The 18,230-nt window shown below is 36.4% G+C and overlaps 1 protein-coding gene across 1 annotated transcript in view; it reads right to left on the bottom strand.

Moving 5' to 3' along the window:
• Window positions 1-315: 315 nt before the first annotated feature.
• Window positions 316-18,230, bottom strand: part of LOC107670799 (guanine nucleotide-binding protein G(I)/G(S)/G(O) subunit gamma-12-like) — an 18,896-nt gene continuing 981 nt past the window's right edge. The window contains exons 2-4 of the mRNA XM_016463564.1: window positions 5,673-5,785; window positions 2,458-3,429; window positions 316-387 (exon numbers count right to left, since the gene is read on the bottom strand). Coding sequence (XP_016319050.1) covers window positions 3,304-3,429; window positions 5,673-5,765 — 219 coding nt within the window. The 5' untranslated portion in view covers window positions 5,766-5,785 and the 3' untranslated portion in view covers window positions 316-387; window positions 2,458-3,303. The remainder of the gene's footprint in view (window positions 388-2,457; window positions 3,430-5,672; window positions 5,786-18,230) is intronic.

Here is an 18,230-nt window from a genome sequence, read left to right as displayed (position 1 = left end):
TCTAAACTTTGATATTTTTATTTGAATTTTTTCGTAACACCATAAATGTCTTTACTATCACTTTTGATTTAATTTAATGTGTTGTTGCTTAACATAAGTATACATTTCTTAAAAAAAAAAAAAATAAATAAATCTTACTGACCTCAGTCTTTTGAATGGTAGTGCATACTAATACATTTGTAACATTTCAAGTTGTTTTAGTTAACATTAACTGATATATTATTAATTAACAATGAACAAGTACAGTATATTTATAAATTAACATTAATTTAGAGTAATAAATGCTGTTAAAATTTGCTTATCATTGCTAGTTCATGATTCCTAATACATTAAATTTAACGATTTGGACCTTATTGTAAAGCGTTTCCCAACTTTTGTTTGACTACACTCTTAAAAAAAAGGTTCTTAAATGGTTCTAGTGTGCATGCATAGAACTATTTTAAATAGCCAGAACAAAATATCGAGGGTTATTTATTGTTGTTTTTTTCTAACTGGTGAAAAATAATAATTTTAAATGGTCTTATCTGCCCAAATGAGGTTTCGAGCAGGTCTCGGCCTGCCGCTCATTCCTCCACACGCACAAACACACCAAACCTCTGACTGTCACTAAACATATAATCAGAAGCATCTGTGAAAATACTTTCTCAAGAGCTACACATAATCATTGCATAAGAAAGAAACTTGTTTATGAATAAATTGTCCTTTTTTTGCCAAATGCAGCTTCGCGCCGTTTCTTCCTGCTCCCTTCACTTCGTTACGTTACGCACGCGCTGATAGGATGCGTTTCCTCAGAGAGTGACCGAAATCGACGGTAAGTGTGCATAAATAGAGCTATTTTAAATAGCCAGAACAAAATATAAAGGGTTATTTATCGTTGTTTCTAACTGGTGAAAAATAATATAATTTTAAATATTTTAAATAGCCAGAACAAAATATAAAGGGTTATTTATTGTTGTTTCTAACTGGTGAAAAATAATATAATTTTAAATATTTTAAATAGCCAGAACAAAATATCGAGGGTTATTTATTGTTGTTTTTTTCTAACTGGTGAAAAATAATCATTTTAAATGGTCTTATCTGCCCAAAATGAGGTTTAGAGAAGTTTCTTCGCTCCATTCACCGCAGTTCGAGGCATTGACAAGACTGTCCGGTATTTTTGAGTCTCCCCAAAAGGCTAACGGTAAGTGAATTCATGGAATCATTATAAATAGCATATGTACTGAAATAAAACATTGTTTATTCGTTCTCTGTTTGTGTGGCCGTGAGTGGTTAAATAGTAAAATCAACCTCAATCCAGTGCGGTAACGTTAGACTAGTCTGGTAGTTATCCGCCATTTTGTCCATCAAACTTAATGAAAACCACATTTATAACATCTCTGACTCCGTGTTACGTGGGTCAAAAGCTCTATTCGGACAGCAACTCGTTATTAATCCCTGTTCGGACAGTAAGTTAATTGCTTCTTAAGCCCTAATTTACTCCGTTGGTAATCGTTTCTCACGAGGACGTCTGTACAAATGCTGGCTGTCAGCCTCCTCTACTCATTGTACCAGATATACAATGTTGCGTACCCAACATGTTTGAGAAAGTCCTTGTCGTTTTTGGAGGCTTTCATTTTCAAAAAGACTGGACCGGTCCCTATATGTGTACAGAGGGTTTATAATTCCCTGTAGGTATAGTTCATTCAAACACACTCACACAGACACACACACTCTCACACATGCACACACACACTCAAACCGACACTGTAGATAATTTTCATAGTTTATTCCGTCTTTCCATCACTTTTGGATGTTTGTTTTAAAACAGTGGCGCTATCCCTATTTGTTTTTAATTAATTGTTACAATTAATTCTTGAGCCTAAGATGTATCAGTTTTCGAGGCTTTCTTTTTGAAAGAAATATGTTTCTCTGTGCAGAGAGTTTTTAATTCCCTGTAGTTAAAATTAATCATCTTAAGTCTGTTGCATATTTATTGTTGTTGCTGCTGTTTGTCTTACAAGTAGCACTACTGTTTTATATTGTACTGTTTGTATTGTTGTATTTCTGCTGTTTTCAGTTTGATTTTGTGCAGTTTATCTAATTTATTAATTCTGGATGCCTATTCATATGATTTTATGTGGCACAAGGGATAAAAGCATGAATAAACATTCATTTACTCTTATTCCTGGATTTTCTTTGTATGTTTAACTACATTGGAGCCATAAAGAACCTTTTCATGAATGGTTCCACAAAGAACCTAATAAAGTGACATGAAGAACTGCTAGGGGTTCTTTTAAGAACCTTTGAAAAGGGTTCTTTGCAGTACCGAAAAAGGTTCTTTATGGCACTAAGAAAAAATTGGTTCTTCAAGGAACCGTTTAATGAAAGGTTCTTCAGGGAACCAAAAATGGTTCCTCTATGGCATCGCCGTGAAACCCCCTTTTTGGTTCTTCCTGGCACCTTTTTTTTTAAGAGTACTTAAAAGAAGAAGAAAAAAGTGGGAGATAAACAATACTTCCGTACAAATGCATGAACACATGACCTTGTATTACTCTTAAAATGCTGATCTGCAGGTTTTGGCAGTTGTTGAACTTTTGAAATACAGTTTGCTTGGTTTACTGCGAGAAAAAGGAAAGGGCACAGTCTTGCGTGTAGTGATTTGACAGGAGGGGTTAGCTTTGTATCACTCCATTGTTCAGACACAGTTAATGAGGGAGGGCCGGAGTAGCATTACGTCAATGTGACGCCTCCAAAGACACCTGTTTCCTCCTCCACTGAGCACAAGCACCCTTCACACATTCGTGAAGCTGACATTACAGCCCTCACATCAATCCCCCCACATCTCCCTGTGACTGGACGCCTTTAAAAGCATCAGATGGGGTCAAAGCACCGCTGATGAGGCTCTGCTTATCTGCAGATATATATTAAAGAGTGCAGTCATTAAAAATAATCGTTTCCTGTGCTTCATGATACCAGCACGGCTGAGAGCTGCCCACTCTGACCTCACCCTTTATTTGCAGAAGACACAACCACATCAGTAGACACTATCACAATGCAAATAACGCATCTGTGCTGTGCCCTAAAGTGAAAAATTCATTCATAGGTTGGTTTTGTCTTTGCACCACAAATGATTTGTTTACTAGGAGCTTTGATTCTCCTTTTCATAGACAACAGGAACATTTCTAGTGTGGATACAAATAATAGCTTGGGGTTTAGCTCATTTTAAGGCGAATAGTGAATGAATGTTTGAAGATCATATTCTTTCTATTAAAAAATAAAATAAAAGGGAACATCAAAACATACATCAAGAGTTCAAGCATCCCACTACAATATAGTGCAGGGCTTTTTATCTTTAAAAGGGTTTTCTGAAGCTGGAATGCCCATTAGAAGAGGATCATACTTGGCATGTTCACTGCAGTAATGCATGAGGTCTGCAGAAGCTTTAGACACCTGCAAAGAGGAGATACAATATGAACAATAATTGTTAGATTGTTGTGACTTGTAAATGTATTCATTTGTCATTAAAGGGATAGTTCATTCAAAATTCATGCAAAACATAAAAGGAAAATATTTCAACGTTTTTTTTTTTGTTTTTTGTTTTAGCTTTTTTTGGCCTTGCAATGAATGTCAATAGCTATGTTTCCATCCAAAGTTGTGAATTTAACTTATGAGGAAATTAGAATATTGCATTTGCAAATAAAAAAGATTGCCATGTCACCTGTTTCCATCATCACTTTCTGCAATACTGGCAAAGTATCAATAATTAAAACGAAAGTTTCTGCAACTGGGGAAGCCTGTGGCTCTTTTTTTTTACAGAATAAATGATTTGCGGCAGATTAAATGCAATAACAAACGCTGTCATGTTATTTTGCATTCAGATGCCTGATGTTTGGGAACAAGTTATGGGAGGTGATTATACCAAATCATTTTGATGATGGACTTTGGCTCAGGCAATTTAAAATTATTAAAATAACATTTGAGATGGTGTGCAATGAGATTGGTGCGCTGGTTAGTTCAGTTATCCTATCACATGATCTGTTGAGGCAAAGTGAGGTTTTTGTTGTTGTTGTGCACAGAGGAATTTATTCGGTAAATGTTTCCATTGTTTTTTTATTCGGATTTTGGATTTAAAAAAAATATCCACCTCAATTGAGAACATAAGTTGTTTTATATGTGCATTTTAAGATTTTATGCACATCTTGGTGTTTTTTTAAGCGATATACCAACATTTGCATAAAATATGTGGATGGAAAAGCTAGCAATATTAAACCCACAGACTTTGATTGTATGGACAAAAACACCGAGACATTTTTCAAAATACCTTCTTTTGTGTTTCTAAGAAGAAAGGAGTGCATACAGATTTGCGTGATTAGCGTACAACTAAATTAACTATTAACTTGTCGTTAAAGGAGTAGTTCATTAAAAAACTGAAAATTCTGTCAATTCTATGACATTTGTTCTCCAGCAAAACACAAAAGGAGAATATTTCAACTGTTTCTGTCTAAGCAGTGAAGTATGAACCTCATCACTGAGCATAAGCCTATAAGTGGTCTACAGTCCAATTTACAATCAAGTTAGACTTAGGGGCTGTTCACCCAAGGCATTCTTGCATTCTACCAGCACAATTTTTCAGTTTGTCTATCTGTGGCTGCTCCATATTTAAGATTCTGTTTCAAGATTAAAAGTCTAAAGATACATTTACATGACAGCAAAAGACTGAAAGACTGAAAAGTTTTTCCCTTGCATTTTTAAAAAGTTTCGCGTACAGACGACAACGTTGTCAAAATGATCCCTGTTCACACGGATCAGTGAAAAAAGACTAAAAACGCTGTATTATGTATGCCAGGCCTGCATGCGCATAATGTCACTGTTTTCACAAATTTGTGTTTCTGTAGTTTACACGGAGACGATAATGGTATTGTTTTCAAAAACTTGCACTTTGAAACCCGTTTTCAAAAGTTTGCATTTTTCAAGCCCCCAAAATGCTATTGTCTTGTAAATGAACAGCCAAAACACACAAAAAGCTTCTTGTCTTCAGTTGAAAGTGTTGTGTAAATCTAGTGCAGCCTGTAGTGTCAATTGGAACCACGCTGACTACAGATTGGCATTCAGGTGGCACTTCAAGGTAGGTAGGGAGGCTCTCTTAGCATCCTAGCTAAAAAGGCCAAAGGTTTTTCAAGGGATGAATTTGTTATGTGGTAAAAAAACAAAAATAAAATGCACTAAAATATTAAACTGACAGCCCTAAAAAATAACGCAAATGGAAGTACAGGAATTTATATTGAGCAAAAAAATTATAAATATCCTATAATTTAGCTTCTGCAAGCCATCCATTTTCTAGATTTACTGCTCTGCATACTTATTTTCTCAAACAAATTCATGAAGTGCCACTTTGAATGCCATTTCTTGAAGTCTTGAAGGAGTTTCCAAGTACGCTATACATATCTTGGCTATTTTCCCTTCACAAACGGCTGTATTTATTTATTTATTTTATTTTTTAATTGAATTAAAATGTCAGTTTTGTAAAGATATTCATGCAAAGGCACAATTTATTGACCTTTTCAAATCGTCTTTAGGATCATGAGAAACATACATTCAATCAAGAGTGTCCAAATGTGTAACACAGTATTTTGACAGTAATACCATGGTATGCCACAGTACATTTTTCTAAGTGAAATGAACATTACACTTACCTTTATTCTCTCTAGGTTAGCTTCTACCCGTAGCTGTTGAACAGTCCTTCTGGCCTGGGCTATATTATTAGAGCTTTGCATCTTAGACGACATCTTCGATTATCTTCACAGACCTGGATTGAAAAGAAATGAAAGTTGATATTGACATGCACTTTGCTTCGTTTACTATGAGCAGCCAGCAGAAGATCAAAGTTACACATCATTTAAGTCCCGTGATTCATGAACTACATATGTGACCCTGGACCACAAAACCAGTCTTAATTCGCTGGGGTATATTTGTAGCAATAGCCAAAAATACATTGTATGGGTCAAAATTATAGATTTTTCTTTTATGCCAAAAATCATTAGGATATTAAGTAAAGATCATGTTCCATGATGATATTTTGTAAATCTCCTACTGTAAATATATTAAACCTCAGATTCCAGATTTTCAAATAGTTGTATCTCGACCAAATATTGTCCTATCCTAACAAACCATACATCAATGGAAAGCTTATTTATTCAGCTTTCAGGTGATGTATAAATCTCAATTTCGAAAAATTGACCCTTATGACTGGTTTTGTGGTCCAGGGTCACATATAACAGAATTCTCTTACAAAGCGTGCAAGGCAGGAAATTTGTCTGTATGTTAACATACATAGTGAGACAGCAAAAGCTCTCTGAGGAGGTGCACATGGCCCCTTTGACTCCCGCAGAGGTTGGGGGTGTTTAGTGCGTCAGGCCCCCAGTGAGGGGCTTTTCACTTGGTCTGCTTTACGACTGCAGAAGGGAGAACTAAAGCAAGCTGTGTGTGTTTGAACAGAAGATCACATGCTGCCAGCAGTTCAGTCTCTGCAGACTGTTCCTGCAGAGCACTCTTTCCGTAAACCATCGTCACTGGTTACTCTGCCAACTCATCTCATACGCAATGAGCACATGTGCACAAGTGCAGAGAGACAGAGCCAGCAGTGCAGACTCAAGCAGGAGAAAAAAAAGGAAATGGTGGAGTCAAATGGGTGGTCTCTCATCGACCACGAGATAAAAAGAGGGCGGTTAGCCTTCTAACTTCCTAACTTTACTGAGAATGAAATAAAGCAACATTGATACCTGAAAGGTTGATACTGAAATACAAAAATTTCAGTAGTAGATACCAAAACCAGTCAAATAACACAGCAAAATTAATATGCTAATGAACACTTCATTTGTTTGAAATAAAGAAAAGAAATACAAATATAAATTAAATTATAACATTAATAATAGAAATATAAAATATAGAATTAAACATATTTAAAGTAATAAATATAAATAAATATTAATAGAATTAAAAATATACATACTTAAATGAAAACAAGTAGACTCAGGTCACATTTATTTATATAGCGCTTTATACAATTCAGATTGTTTCACAGAAATAAACAGGAAGATAGCAGTGTTGTAAAATGTCAACAAATATAAAATGACATCAATTTCAACTAAAACAGCTCTACTGAAGACAACTGTCATTATTGAAGTCAAGTCATTTCAATGTTTATTCGGTTCAGTTCAATGGCAGTGTCGATGTTACAAAGTTCATAAATTACGACACAAATTCTGTCCAGCTATAAAGCAGCTCTAAAGAAGACAATAGTGTCATTATTCAGATCAAATGAGTTCAACGTTTTGTTAAATAACTGTCAATGTTGCAAAAGTTCCTTAATGAATAATGAAACATCTTCAAAGGTGGATCTATTGAACAAAAAAAATTATTATCCAAGTCAGTACTAAAGAACATAGTAATAAAAAGAGCAGTGCTTAGTTTTCTCTTTTTATTGTTAATATAATTGTTTCATTGATATTAATGAAACAATGGACAGTAACAGGTCTTTTAGTAACACAACAGATGCGTAATTATTATGGAAGCAGTTTTATTTTTTGCTGTTCGTGTCTGATGTAGACAAGGTGCAAGTATCAGTTCTGACAACATGGGAAATGTTTAACAGAGTGGCTTCCATATTGCTACACGGTCAGCCGCATAATCTCTAGCACAACAGACCCTTATATCCTACTTCCTGAGAAGCCCAGACATAGCTTTATCAAGAATTCAGAGGAAGTGTGTACGGCTGTCTCCTGCTCCACATGGCACAGGGCTGGTATCTCTACACGAAGCTCAGTGTTGGGGGTTGACCTTACCTGGTTGCACACCAGACATACTTAGAAGGGGTTAAGAGGTTTGGATAACAACTTGTTGTTAATGCAGTGCCAAAATTAGTGTGAGACAGAGGCCATAGTTGCTCCCACAAGCCCAGAGGTCAAGGGGCCATCCATACAGTACATTACAGTCCAGAGAACACACAGCTTAGCTGCAGCTTGACAAGGACAAAACACGACGCCTCTGATGACAGCAGCTTACTAACGATCACACCTTCTGGACAATAAAGCATCCCAGGTTGCTAATTTTAGTTTAATCAAGAATTGATCAAATCAACACAGGTTAAACTGTTGGCATCCATGTCTTTTGTTTAAAGGCACAAAATGGCTAAATTGATTAACAACGCATTTACATTGCAGTTATAACTGAGTACATTTTGTGTGTCATATCGTATTATATAATAATATTATTATAATATTGTAATATTAATAATATTGTAATCGAAGGAATCAAAATTGAAAAATTAAATACGCAATGCTGATAACTGTGATTAGCATTTTAATCACAGTTAAATAGATTTTATTTTGTTTTCGATTAGCCGGTATTTATTTATTTGTTTAATCATTTTGTATTAATATTTTTATCTGAAATTTGAGATTTATATAAAAACAACTTTTCAATAATATTAAAATATTTTTTATTATTATTGCTCTATGTTAGTATGTTTTCTTATATAGAAAAACTGAGGAAAAAAACCCAACAAGACAAGCAAACCACATTGTTTTCCTTTGGTTTTGACATCAAAACACAAATAGATATGAACATGTTGGGGAAATAAATTGTCAGAACCAATGCTATTTTAATATCATTGATTACTGTTTTAGCCCTTATTAGCTCTTAATATTTTGAATTAGTTTTTATTATCATATTTTTCATTTCCATTTTCATTTTAATTAAAGTTTTAGTAATGTTGTTGTTTTGTGATTTGTATTAGTTTTTGTTTTTATTTTTAACTATTTTTTTTAAACATTTTAAATTTAGTTCTTATTAATTTTTTTTTTTTTCAGTTTTAGTTATTTTACTAATCAAGTTCAACTGAAAGAAAATTAAGAAAGATGTTTTGGCAAAGATGAAATAAAATAAGTTTAATTTATATATTCTTTTGTTTAAGTTATTTTATTTCATGTAACCAAAATGGTTTTAATTTTAGTTTTAGTTCATGATAACCTGGCCAGAACTGTAAAAGGCACTCTGTCGATATGTATAATTTACTTGGATTAAAGCAATAATTCTTACTTTTTTTAATGTCATGAAAGAGTCTGATTAAATCTGGAATCGTACCAGTCTGAGTTTAGCAAATGTGAAACTTAGACAATGTCATTTGTCCAAGGACAGATTGTGTTCAGTTGATCTCAGTCAAGGTTGAGTAAGAATGCAGCTCTGTTAAAGGGCACAGTGTTCCTGTGAGGTAATGCTTCATTCGCTCAGCGTGGCTTCTGAGGAACAACGAGTCAATTTTCTGCAGACGCAGCACAGAGAGCAGAACTGTGACGCAGACAGACACGGCTCAACAAATGTGCCTATCAAACTCTGCTCACTACTCACTCACTCGTGACCTCTGACCCCTCAGCTCGATTGTTGTCCTCGTCAACTCACACCAGGCAAGCAGAGGTTCACGAGTAGAGACAGTCTCAAGATGACAGTATGATTAACCGCCAAAACCAACACCCAGCGAGCCTTCCAAGAGCCCACATCCGTTTCATTAACCCACTCCCTCTTCTTCCTGCTGTATAAATGATTAAAGATGTGTATGAATGTATACATAGCAAAAGAACAGGAAGAGGGGGAGTCTGTTAGCCTGGACTCGCTAATAAGTGCTTATCCGGACCCACGGGATTTCATTCATCCCTCTCAGGTTCATCCTGATAAAAGCCTTCATTGCTCTAGAATTTGTCCTTTCTGTGCTGGGAAGTCGATGTGTGATGTTTCCGCCACAAAAGTGCTCTTATATGCCCTCTGCTGTCTACACAACACTGACTTTGAACCATCCAGCAGGCTAACCGCTGGCTTGAATGTAGAATGGACACAGGATGCCGGCCAGTACAGCTGGCCGTTGAGGAGAGAGGCCACTCAAGGTGCACTGAACTGTGCTGACTGAAATTACACCTTTAGAGAGAGAGACCCAACAGTCAAGCACACTCCAAAAGCTCAGGCTGACGCCGCAGCATTCAGCCTTTTGTTACATCTCTCTCACCTCTGCCCTCGCTGTGACCCTGCCCCCAAAAACAACTGTGACGCTTCAAGAGTGAAGGCCTGTTCACACTTACAAATATTTGGCATGAAAATTCGGATTTTCACATGCAAACTGTCTATTCAGGCCAATGCGAAATAAACGGTAGCTGAAAGAAAACACAAATTCACTGCAACTTTCTGTTTCTGATGTCCAATGGTATTTACATGTTTTCAAACAACTGTTCAGATTTTTTCACTCTGGTGTTTATCAGAAAACACCAAATACACTGGCACTTGACCATAAGTGCAAAAATCTTATTGGTTGGCCAGTTTTCTTTGCTACACGATTAATCAAATAATACTGAAAAAATCATGATATGGATTCGTTTGATTATATCTGCACGACTAAATTTGTGCGATTTGTGAGAAAGGCTGCAATTGTAACAGGCACAGCAAACCTTTTTTTTTTTTTAAATGCAATTAATGGTATGCTTTTTGGTCTGATCAGATTTTAGGCTGAAAGAAAGACAAAAAAAACTGAATGAAAGGAGCTGTAGCATTGGATAGATAGCTGGTGCTTATCTAAGGAGGGATGTGGAGGTCAGGAGGGGTTGGTTGGATGTTTGTATGTCTTGTAAATGTGTAGAAACAGTGTGAGAGAGAGCAAGTGAGAGAAAGAGAAAGAGACTGTAACTGGCTTTGAAGTGTGTGACTCGAGCTGAATCACTAACAAACAGCAAGAACGGGAAACTAAGTAAGACCACCAAAAGGCAGAGTACAGACCACCTTGGGGCACAGAGCAATACTGCTGCTGACTGAGCTGCCCACCAGGCCACCCACACCCCTGCAGACGGGCCCGTGCCTCCCTCCCGCTCTGGCACTGCCGTCGCCTGCTGGATCTCAGCCAGGACCAGGTGGCTCCAGCCATCGGCCCAGCCTCTGATGTAGCACTCCAGGAATAACAGAGTACTGGCATACTGAGACCACCACAGCGGCGGCACAGAGAGTGGGAAATTACTTACAAATCTGTTTTACAAATGATAAATTAAATCTTTAAATTTTTCTATGGTGCTCTGCATGGTAAATAAGGGTTGATATGTTGTTAGTATTATGGGTGGTTGCTAGGGTGCTCTGGGTGATTGCTAACTGGCTTATGTAAACAACAACAAAAACACCTGAAGTCTCAAAAATGCTTGGGTCCCTCCATCAGTGTAACTGTTAAAAACCAAAATCATTTAGAAAAGTAACAACATCTCTTCTCAACAAGCTGTATGATTTAGGGTAATTTGCAGTCATACAAAAACACAAACAACTGTACGAATTTAGTCTGATTCACAAGCAAATGACACTTTTGAGCCAATTCTGTTCATTAATTGTTGGACTATTAATTAATTATTTGTAAGACTTACAAACTCATAAGATACAGGACTAAATCAGTCAGCACTGAAGTTGCTTACTGAATCAATGTGAGTGGAGTGGAGCAGCAACAATTTCTCCTCCGCACTCCATGCATTAAATAATCACAACGGAATCCGCTCCGGGTTCAGCATTTCCCGCTCCTCGCTCAACTGATCAGAAACACGGCGTCGCCTTTGTTGCATGTTGAAATTTGTGGCAAAAGTATTTCAGTATGTTTTGAAATATCACAAAGTTCTGTTCAGAACTTATATTAAATGAAAAATAAATACACAATACTAGAAGAATAGTTTTAACGTGGTTTATTGGAACACTACAATTAGCCCACGTCTATATTAAATGACTGTTTAACTCGCTTGTCTGTGCAGCGTCTCTCTACTATGGTGAAGCTGAGGGTTATAGGTACTTCAGAAACAGAAAGAATATGCTGTAGCTTTTCTGCTTTTAAGCTGATAAATCACAGGACAGCATTGAAAATAATTTTCTGAATGTTTCTATGTGCGTGCAATCTGTATGTTATGTGCGAGCTTGTATAGGGGTGTGCGATATGACGATTTTTGATCGTGGACGATAAAAATGTCTCCACGATCTGCTTTTGAAGAAATATCGTAGTATCGTGCTACAGCGCACATTCTATCAGCTGCAGTTCTGGCGACTCCGCCTCAATATACTGTAGGCCTACAACACCACATACTACATTCACATCAGTGTTAATTCAGCGGTAGAGTTACTCTCACGGGACACTGCACTTATTCGCAATCACAAAAGTACATTATTTGCATGTGCTGTAAAGCCTTGCCGGTTAAATGTTTCATTCACGCGCTGTTCTGACGTGCGCTTTCTCTAAGCATGTACCCGAAGCGTGCGCACTAAAAACCCTGTCAAACAACGCCTGATTTCTGAACTAAGTTATCTTTTGAGCTAATACTGTCAAAACACACAATGTTTACATATAGACTTAGTTGGTTATGTCTAAAATGAAATTAAACAGTTGAGAGAAAAACAGATGCGTTCCTGTATATTAGATGCGTGCAGCTCTTAAAGGGACAGAAGTAAACATGCTGCCGACTGTCCTTAGTTAAAGGGATAGTTCACCCTAATTTCTGAACTAAGTTATCTTTTGAGCTAATACTGTCAAAACACACAATGTTTACATATAGACTTAGTTGGTTATGTCTAAAATGAAATTAAACAGTTGAGAGAAAAACAGATGCGTTCCTGTATATTAGATGCGTGCAGCTCTTAACGGGACAGAACTAAACATGCTGCCGACTGTCCTTAAAGGGATAGTTCACCCTAAAATTTAATTTCTGTCATTATTTACTCACATGTTGTCCTAAACCTGTAGCTATTAATTTATTTCTTCTGCTGAACACAAAAGAAGATATTTTGAAGAATGTGGGTAACCAAACAGTTGCTGGTCCACACTGACTTTGATAGTAGGAAAAAATACTATGGAAGTCACTGGGGCCCAGCAACTGTTTGGTTTCCCACATTCTTCAAAATAACTTTTATGTTCAGCAGAAGAAAGAAACTCATTCAGGTTTAAAACAACTTTTGAGTGAGTAAATGATGGTATAAAAATAAAACACTATGACAGAATTGACAGACAGATGACAGAATTTTTATTTTTGGGTGAAATATTTCTTTAATGTTAATAAAACAACAAAACACAAAGAGAAATATAAAAAAATGTAATACAGTTGCTTTAATAGGAATCAATCTATATAGTGTTGTATTCTTATATTTGTTCATTCAATTTCTTGAATGCTCCTGCTAAATACACCTACAGTATTGTACCTAAAAATAAAACACTGTTTGTTTTATTTGTATATTATGTGTATTTGTAATGTGTATCTTTGTTCTTATTTTTTAATAACAAATATAAAATAATTACAAATATTTTTATCTTTACCCACTTTGGCCTAAATATCCGCCATTCTTTTTTTACATTTTGTTACCTTGAAAGGCTTTGTCTTTATAATAGGGAAATTAGTTTGGCTATAATGCTCAGACAACTTGCAAAATAATAAAACCAACATGACAAAGAATCATGATAAAACCGTGAATCGTGATATTTCTAAAAAAAAAAACGTGATATGATATTTTTGCCATATCGCCCACCCCTAAGCTTGTGCGTTGTGTGCAGCAATGTAGCAGCACATTAGTGTAGAGCGGAGATTAACTACCTGTACAATAAACTGTTTAAAAAGTGAATTCACCCAATCAATATTGAGTATCCACATGCTACGAACAAACATGCTTGAGAAATTAACTCTGTCAAGCTAGTTAATGATAATGCGTGAATTCTTGATAAAATGCAGTTGTATTATGGGCTGTTGGCATAAAATCAAAAATCACGCCGCTCCACTCCTCGCTCCTCTCCCACTCCACTCTGCTCACATACTCTGGAATCAACATTAAAAGTATAGTTCATTCAAAAATTAAAACATCATTTACTCACCCTCATGTCATTTCAAACACATAAGACTTTTGTTCATCTCCAGAAAACGAATGAAACTGTCTTTAATATTCATTTTTCTCATTTAACTTTAATATTCATTTACCATTTTTCTCTGTCCATTGAAAGTACACACAACCAAAATTTTCAAGCTTTAAAAGTGAATAAAGACATCATAAATATAATCCATTTGAATCAAGCAATTTAATCCAAGTCTTCTGATGATCGCATTTTGATGAACAGATTTAATTTAGGCTTTTATTCACATATATGAACACACATACATACAGCACATCAAATATGGTAAATGGACACTCAAACTTGCTTGCTTGATGTGTGAGAACCAATGAGATTTGTTCTCGCGCATCAAGCATGTACAGTTGGAGCTTCTGCTTACTATATTGGATTGTCATTTTTTGTCTCCTTTTTGCAACAGTTTTGATAATATAAAAACCTTAAAACAATATTTCAGTATTTTAATATGTAATTATTAGGTAATACTTTACAATAAGGTTCATTAGTCACATTAGTTAACTAATACTGTTAATAAATACTGTAATAAATGTATTGTTCATTGTTTGTTCATGTTGGTTAATACATTAACATTAACTAATGGAACCTTATTGTAAAGTGTTACCAATTATTATATAATTAATTAATATATAATTTTCACTATTTACAATGGGGAAATATTGCACAAAAATATATATATATATAGATAAGAGAGATTGAGTGAAGGGTGGATAAATTTAGTAGAAAACACTGGTATGAGTAATAGTAATAATGATGCATGCCTTAGCAAGCACCAGTCATAACTACCCCCACTGACTTTAGGCATGAAAAAAATGTTAAAAATTTATTTCTCAGTACTACTATGTGTACTTTGCCACAAGATTATTTGTTGGTATGTAAACTACAGTATGCTCTAGGAGTTTTTTTTTTTTTTTTTTTACAAGACTTTAGGAGAAATATATATACAGCTGCGTTTCCAATGCTTAGACAGGAATTTGTCAGCTGGTCGTACCTCACATGAGAGCCCTCGACCACAGTGACATCCCTAGTCTGACTGGACCACCATCGCTGGGACAGAATCTAGCAAGTATGCACATTAAGTCTTAAGCATTCTGAACATAACGTCTTAAGATGTACATGAATTAAGCACTGTGTTCCTTAATGACTGGGTGGTGGCGTGGGTTACAAAGTTCTAAGAAGAACAAGCTATTTTTTATTCCCCTGTCCCACAATGTTCTTTTGCCAGGTCTATTATCGCTCCTTCACACGGCCTGATTGCTAAGTGACGGTTGTGCCTAAAATTGCACCTTGTGCTGCTGTAACACAATAAGGCTGTTGAGTCCTGGACACATAGTGCACAGAAAGGACAATGAAGACTGTGCTATCAGAGAACCGACACACTCCAGCTTGTTAAGTGGGAGATAGCTTACAGCTAGACAGCAAAACATGGTAGGTTGAGGTAACCAGTTTAACAACACCCTCATGGGAGCTAATCTCCGAGAGCCTGATATTATCAGACAGACAGGCTGAGGCCATGAAGCGTGGGGAAGAAGGGAGACAGCCTCTCTCACAATGACGCAAGGCTTTGGGAAGAGAAAGAGGGGGTGAGGAGTGTTGACAGAGGTGTGTATGTGCACGTGTTTGTTTAAATGGAGAGATGGGAGTCACAAAAACGTTTCCCACACACGTAAAATTGGCAAACGCTTTAGCACTGACTATCAAGGTAATTCTGCAGATAAGAGCACATTAAGATTCTTGATCGTGGCAGACAAAAGATGACAGATTGTGTGAATGCCTTAGAGGTGTCAGGTATAGGCGCTAAGCAGAGGTTGTTTAATTTACAGTGAGTACTCTGGACATTTAGCCTGTGAGTCACAGCCTGTGATTGTCTCTCATGTCTCCAGAGTGTCTCTGACTGAGGGAATGAAGAAAAGAGGTGAAAAGCAAATGCACACCTACATCCCAGACACATCCGGGACTGAAAGACTCCAGCAGCCTCCACCATGTCTAATTCAGCCAGTTTTTTCTTTTTTTCTTCTTCTTTCTGGCTATGGCTACATTCACACTGTTAGTGTTTGGGAATCGCCTTTACCTAGAAGTGTGTGTCTCGAAATGTCATGTTCACGCGGAATAAAAATCTCAAAGCATTATTAATGCAAATGCAGTGTAAATGCATTCAAGCCACCTCTGAGCTGCATTAAACAGTCTGTATAACAACATCTAAATTCCACTGGGTTTTTTTTCACATTTGCTGACACAGTCATTCTTAATATCTGATGTGAACAGGCCAGAGAGTGCTGGAGCAAGTAAAAGTGCAGCGGTAAAATGCATTTGATCTCTCATTCACCAAACACACAGACATCAGATCTCTCAGAGCTGGCCTGCACACAACTCTGCCCAATACAATGAGGACGGGCCAGGTGAGAGACTTCAGAGACACCGACTTCACTTTCAAGTGTATGAGAATCTCACCACATCTACATGGCAGGACAAGAGGCAAAGAAAAAGGAGAGGCAAAGGAGAATCGCCATCCAATCCAGAAGAGAGGAAGAATGTGTACATGTGGGATGGGCAGCCATTCTGAGGTATGGCGGGACAGGAAATGGTGCGGCACAGTAGAGAAAGTTCAGTCAGGAACAACCAGATGCAACATCAATGAACAAACCCACCATCTGCTTCTATTAATACACCAGTTTGGCACAAAGAGAGAAGGGTGGGGGAGAGAACGCAGACCTGCTGTAGAAGTCTGTTTGCTTTTAGACCTTCGCTATTGAATGAGACAATCTGGCATGAAATTCTGGTAAAATGGGTTGAGGGTATGTGTGCAGCTTGAAGTGGCCTCAACTGGCGTTTTGTAGCATCCCCCCCCTTAAATCCACTTCTACTGTAAGTTTGTTCCAAAAGCAGAGGCTCCACCCTTTCCCTGACCCTTAAAGTCAGCATGAAATGAAAATTCGTTTTTTAAATGCATGGATTATTCATCCATGCATGTTTTTATTGATATTTTTATTTTACTTAGTAATTTTTAATCCATGTCATAACTTTTTGTGAAATGACAGACTTCTCTCTGGAGACATACTGTATGCCAAACTTCTCCAATTACTTTGTCCGCTTAAACTTTTCGACAGCAATCGACGGCAAGCTCACATTCAAATGTAGTACATCTGGATTTCATTCATACTATCCATATTTATACTTTATACTTTTTTATAACATTTTTCTTTTTTTAATGGTCCCAAAGTAAGGTTCAAACCAAATTCAGTGCTATGACTATGTAGTATGTGATTTCAGATGCAGCTAAGAAGTTTCTAGTATCCTGAAGACCTTGATTTGGTGGGTCAGCTGTCTTTAATTGAAGCTGGATCTAAAGTCTAGGGAACAGGATTAGGCACCACTGTTTAAAGCAGTAAACATTGGAAATAACTTGTAGTTTTGCAAGTATGATATTTGCATCATAACTTCAGAAAAGTTCATCTCCAGATGAGTCGCTGGCCCTGTTTACACCTGGTATTAAGACACATTTACATCGATTCAATCACAAGTAGACAATGACTACGTTTACATGGACATCAGTAATCTAATTATTTACCTTATTCTAAATAAGCCAATATTATGATTATGGTGTTTACATGAGTTGCTTTTAGAATATTAATTTCATGTTCTAGTTTTACCTGTTACAGTACATAGTTCGATTAATGGCACACGTCATTACGTCCCACGTTACACCATCCAACGTCCCCTCCGGTATTTCACGTATAAACATATAGTCAGTGTTGGGGGTAACGCATTACAAGTAACGCGAGTTACGTAATCAGATTACTTTTTTCAAGTAACTAGTAAAGTAACGCATTACTTTTTAATTTACAAGAGAATATCTGAGTTACTTTTTCAAATAAGTAACGCAAGTTACTTTTTTTCCAATTTATTGATTGACAGCTCTCCTGTCCCCATGTTGAGAGAAATCAGAAGATGTTACTGTAGTTCTAAAATAAATATGAATATGCATTAATTCATCTCACTCACACAAAAAAACACAGATTCAGTATTCCTCAAAATGAATACAAATAATGCAACTCAGAATATGAAGCAAACCTGCAATAATTAAATGTTAAACATCACAAATATCCTTTATGCATTTAATCCCATTCTATTAACCAATGTCTTTGCTTCTGACCTTCGATGATCCAGTTCAACCATACTAATAAGCAAAAAATACTCTAGACGAACATTTGCGTGTCTTTTTGTATTGCTGAAGTGTGTTGAAATTTCTTCTTCTGCATTCTACTCAGTACAGACGTAAATTTACTTTCCCTTCAGCCTGAAGCTTATT

This window comes from Sinocyclocheilus anshuiensis, unplaced genomic scaffold (genome assembly GCF_001515605.1).
Source record: "Sinocyclocheilus anshuiensis isolate Anshui unplaced genomic scaffold, SAMN03320099.WGS_v1.1 scaffold1483, whole genome shotgun sequence".
Lineage (NCBI taxonomy): Eukaryota > Metazoa > Chordata > Actinopteri > Cypriniformes > Cyprinidae > Sinocyclocheilus > Sinocyclocheilus anshuiensis.
This window is presented reverse-complemented; position numbering and strand designations above follow the sequence as displayed.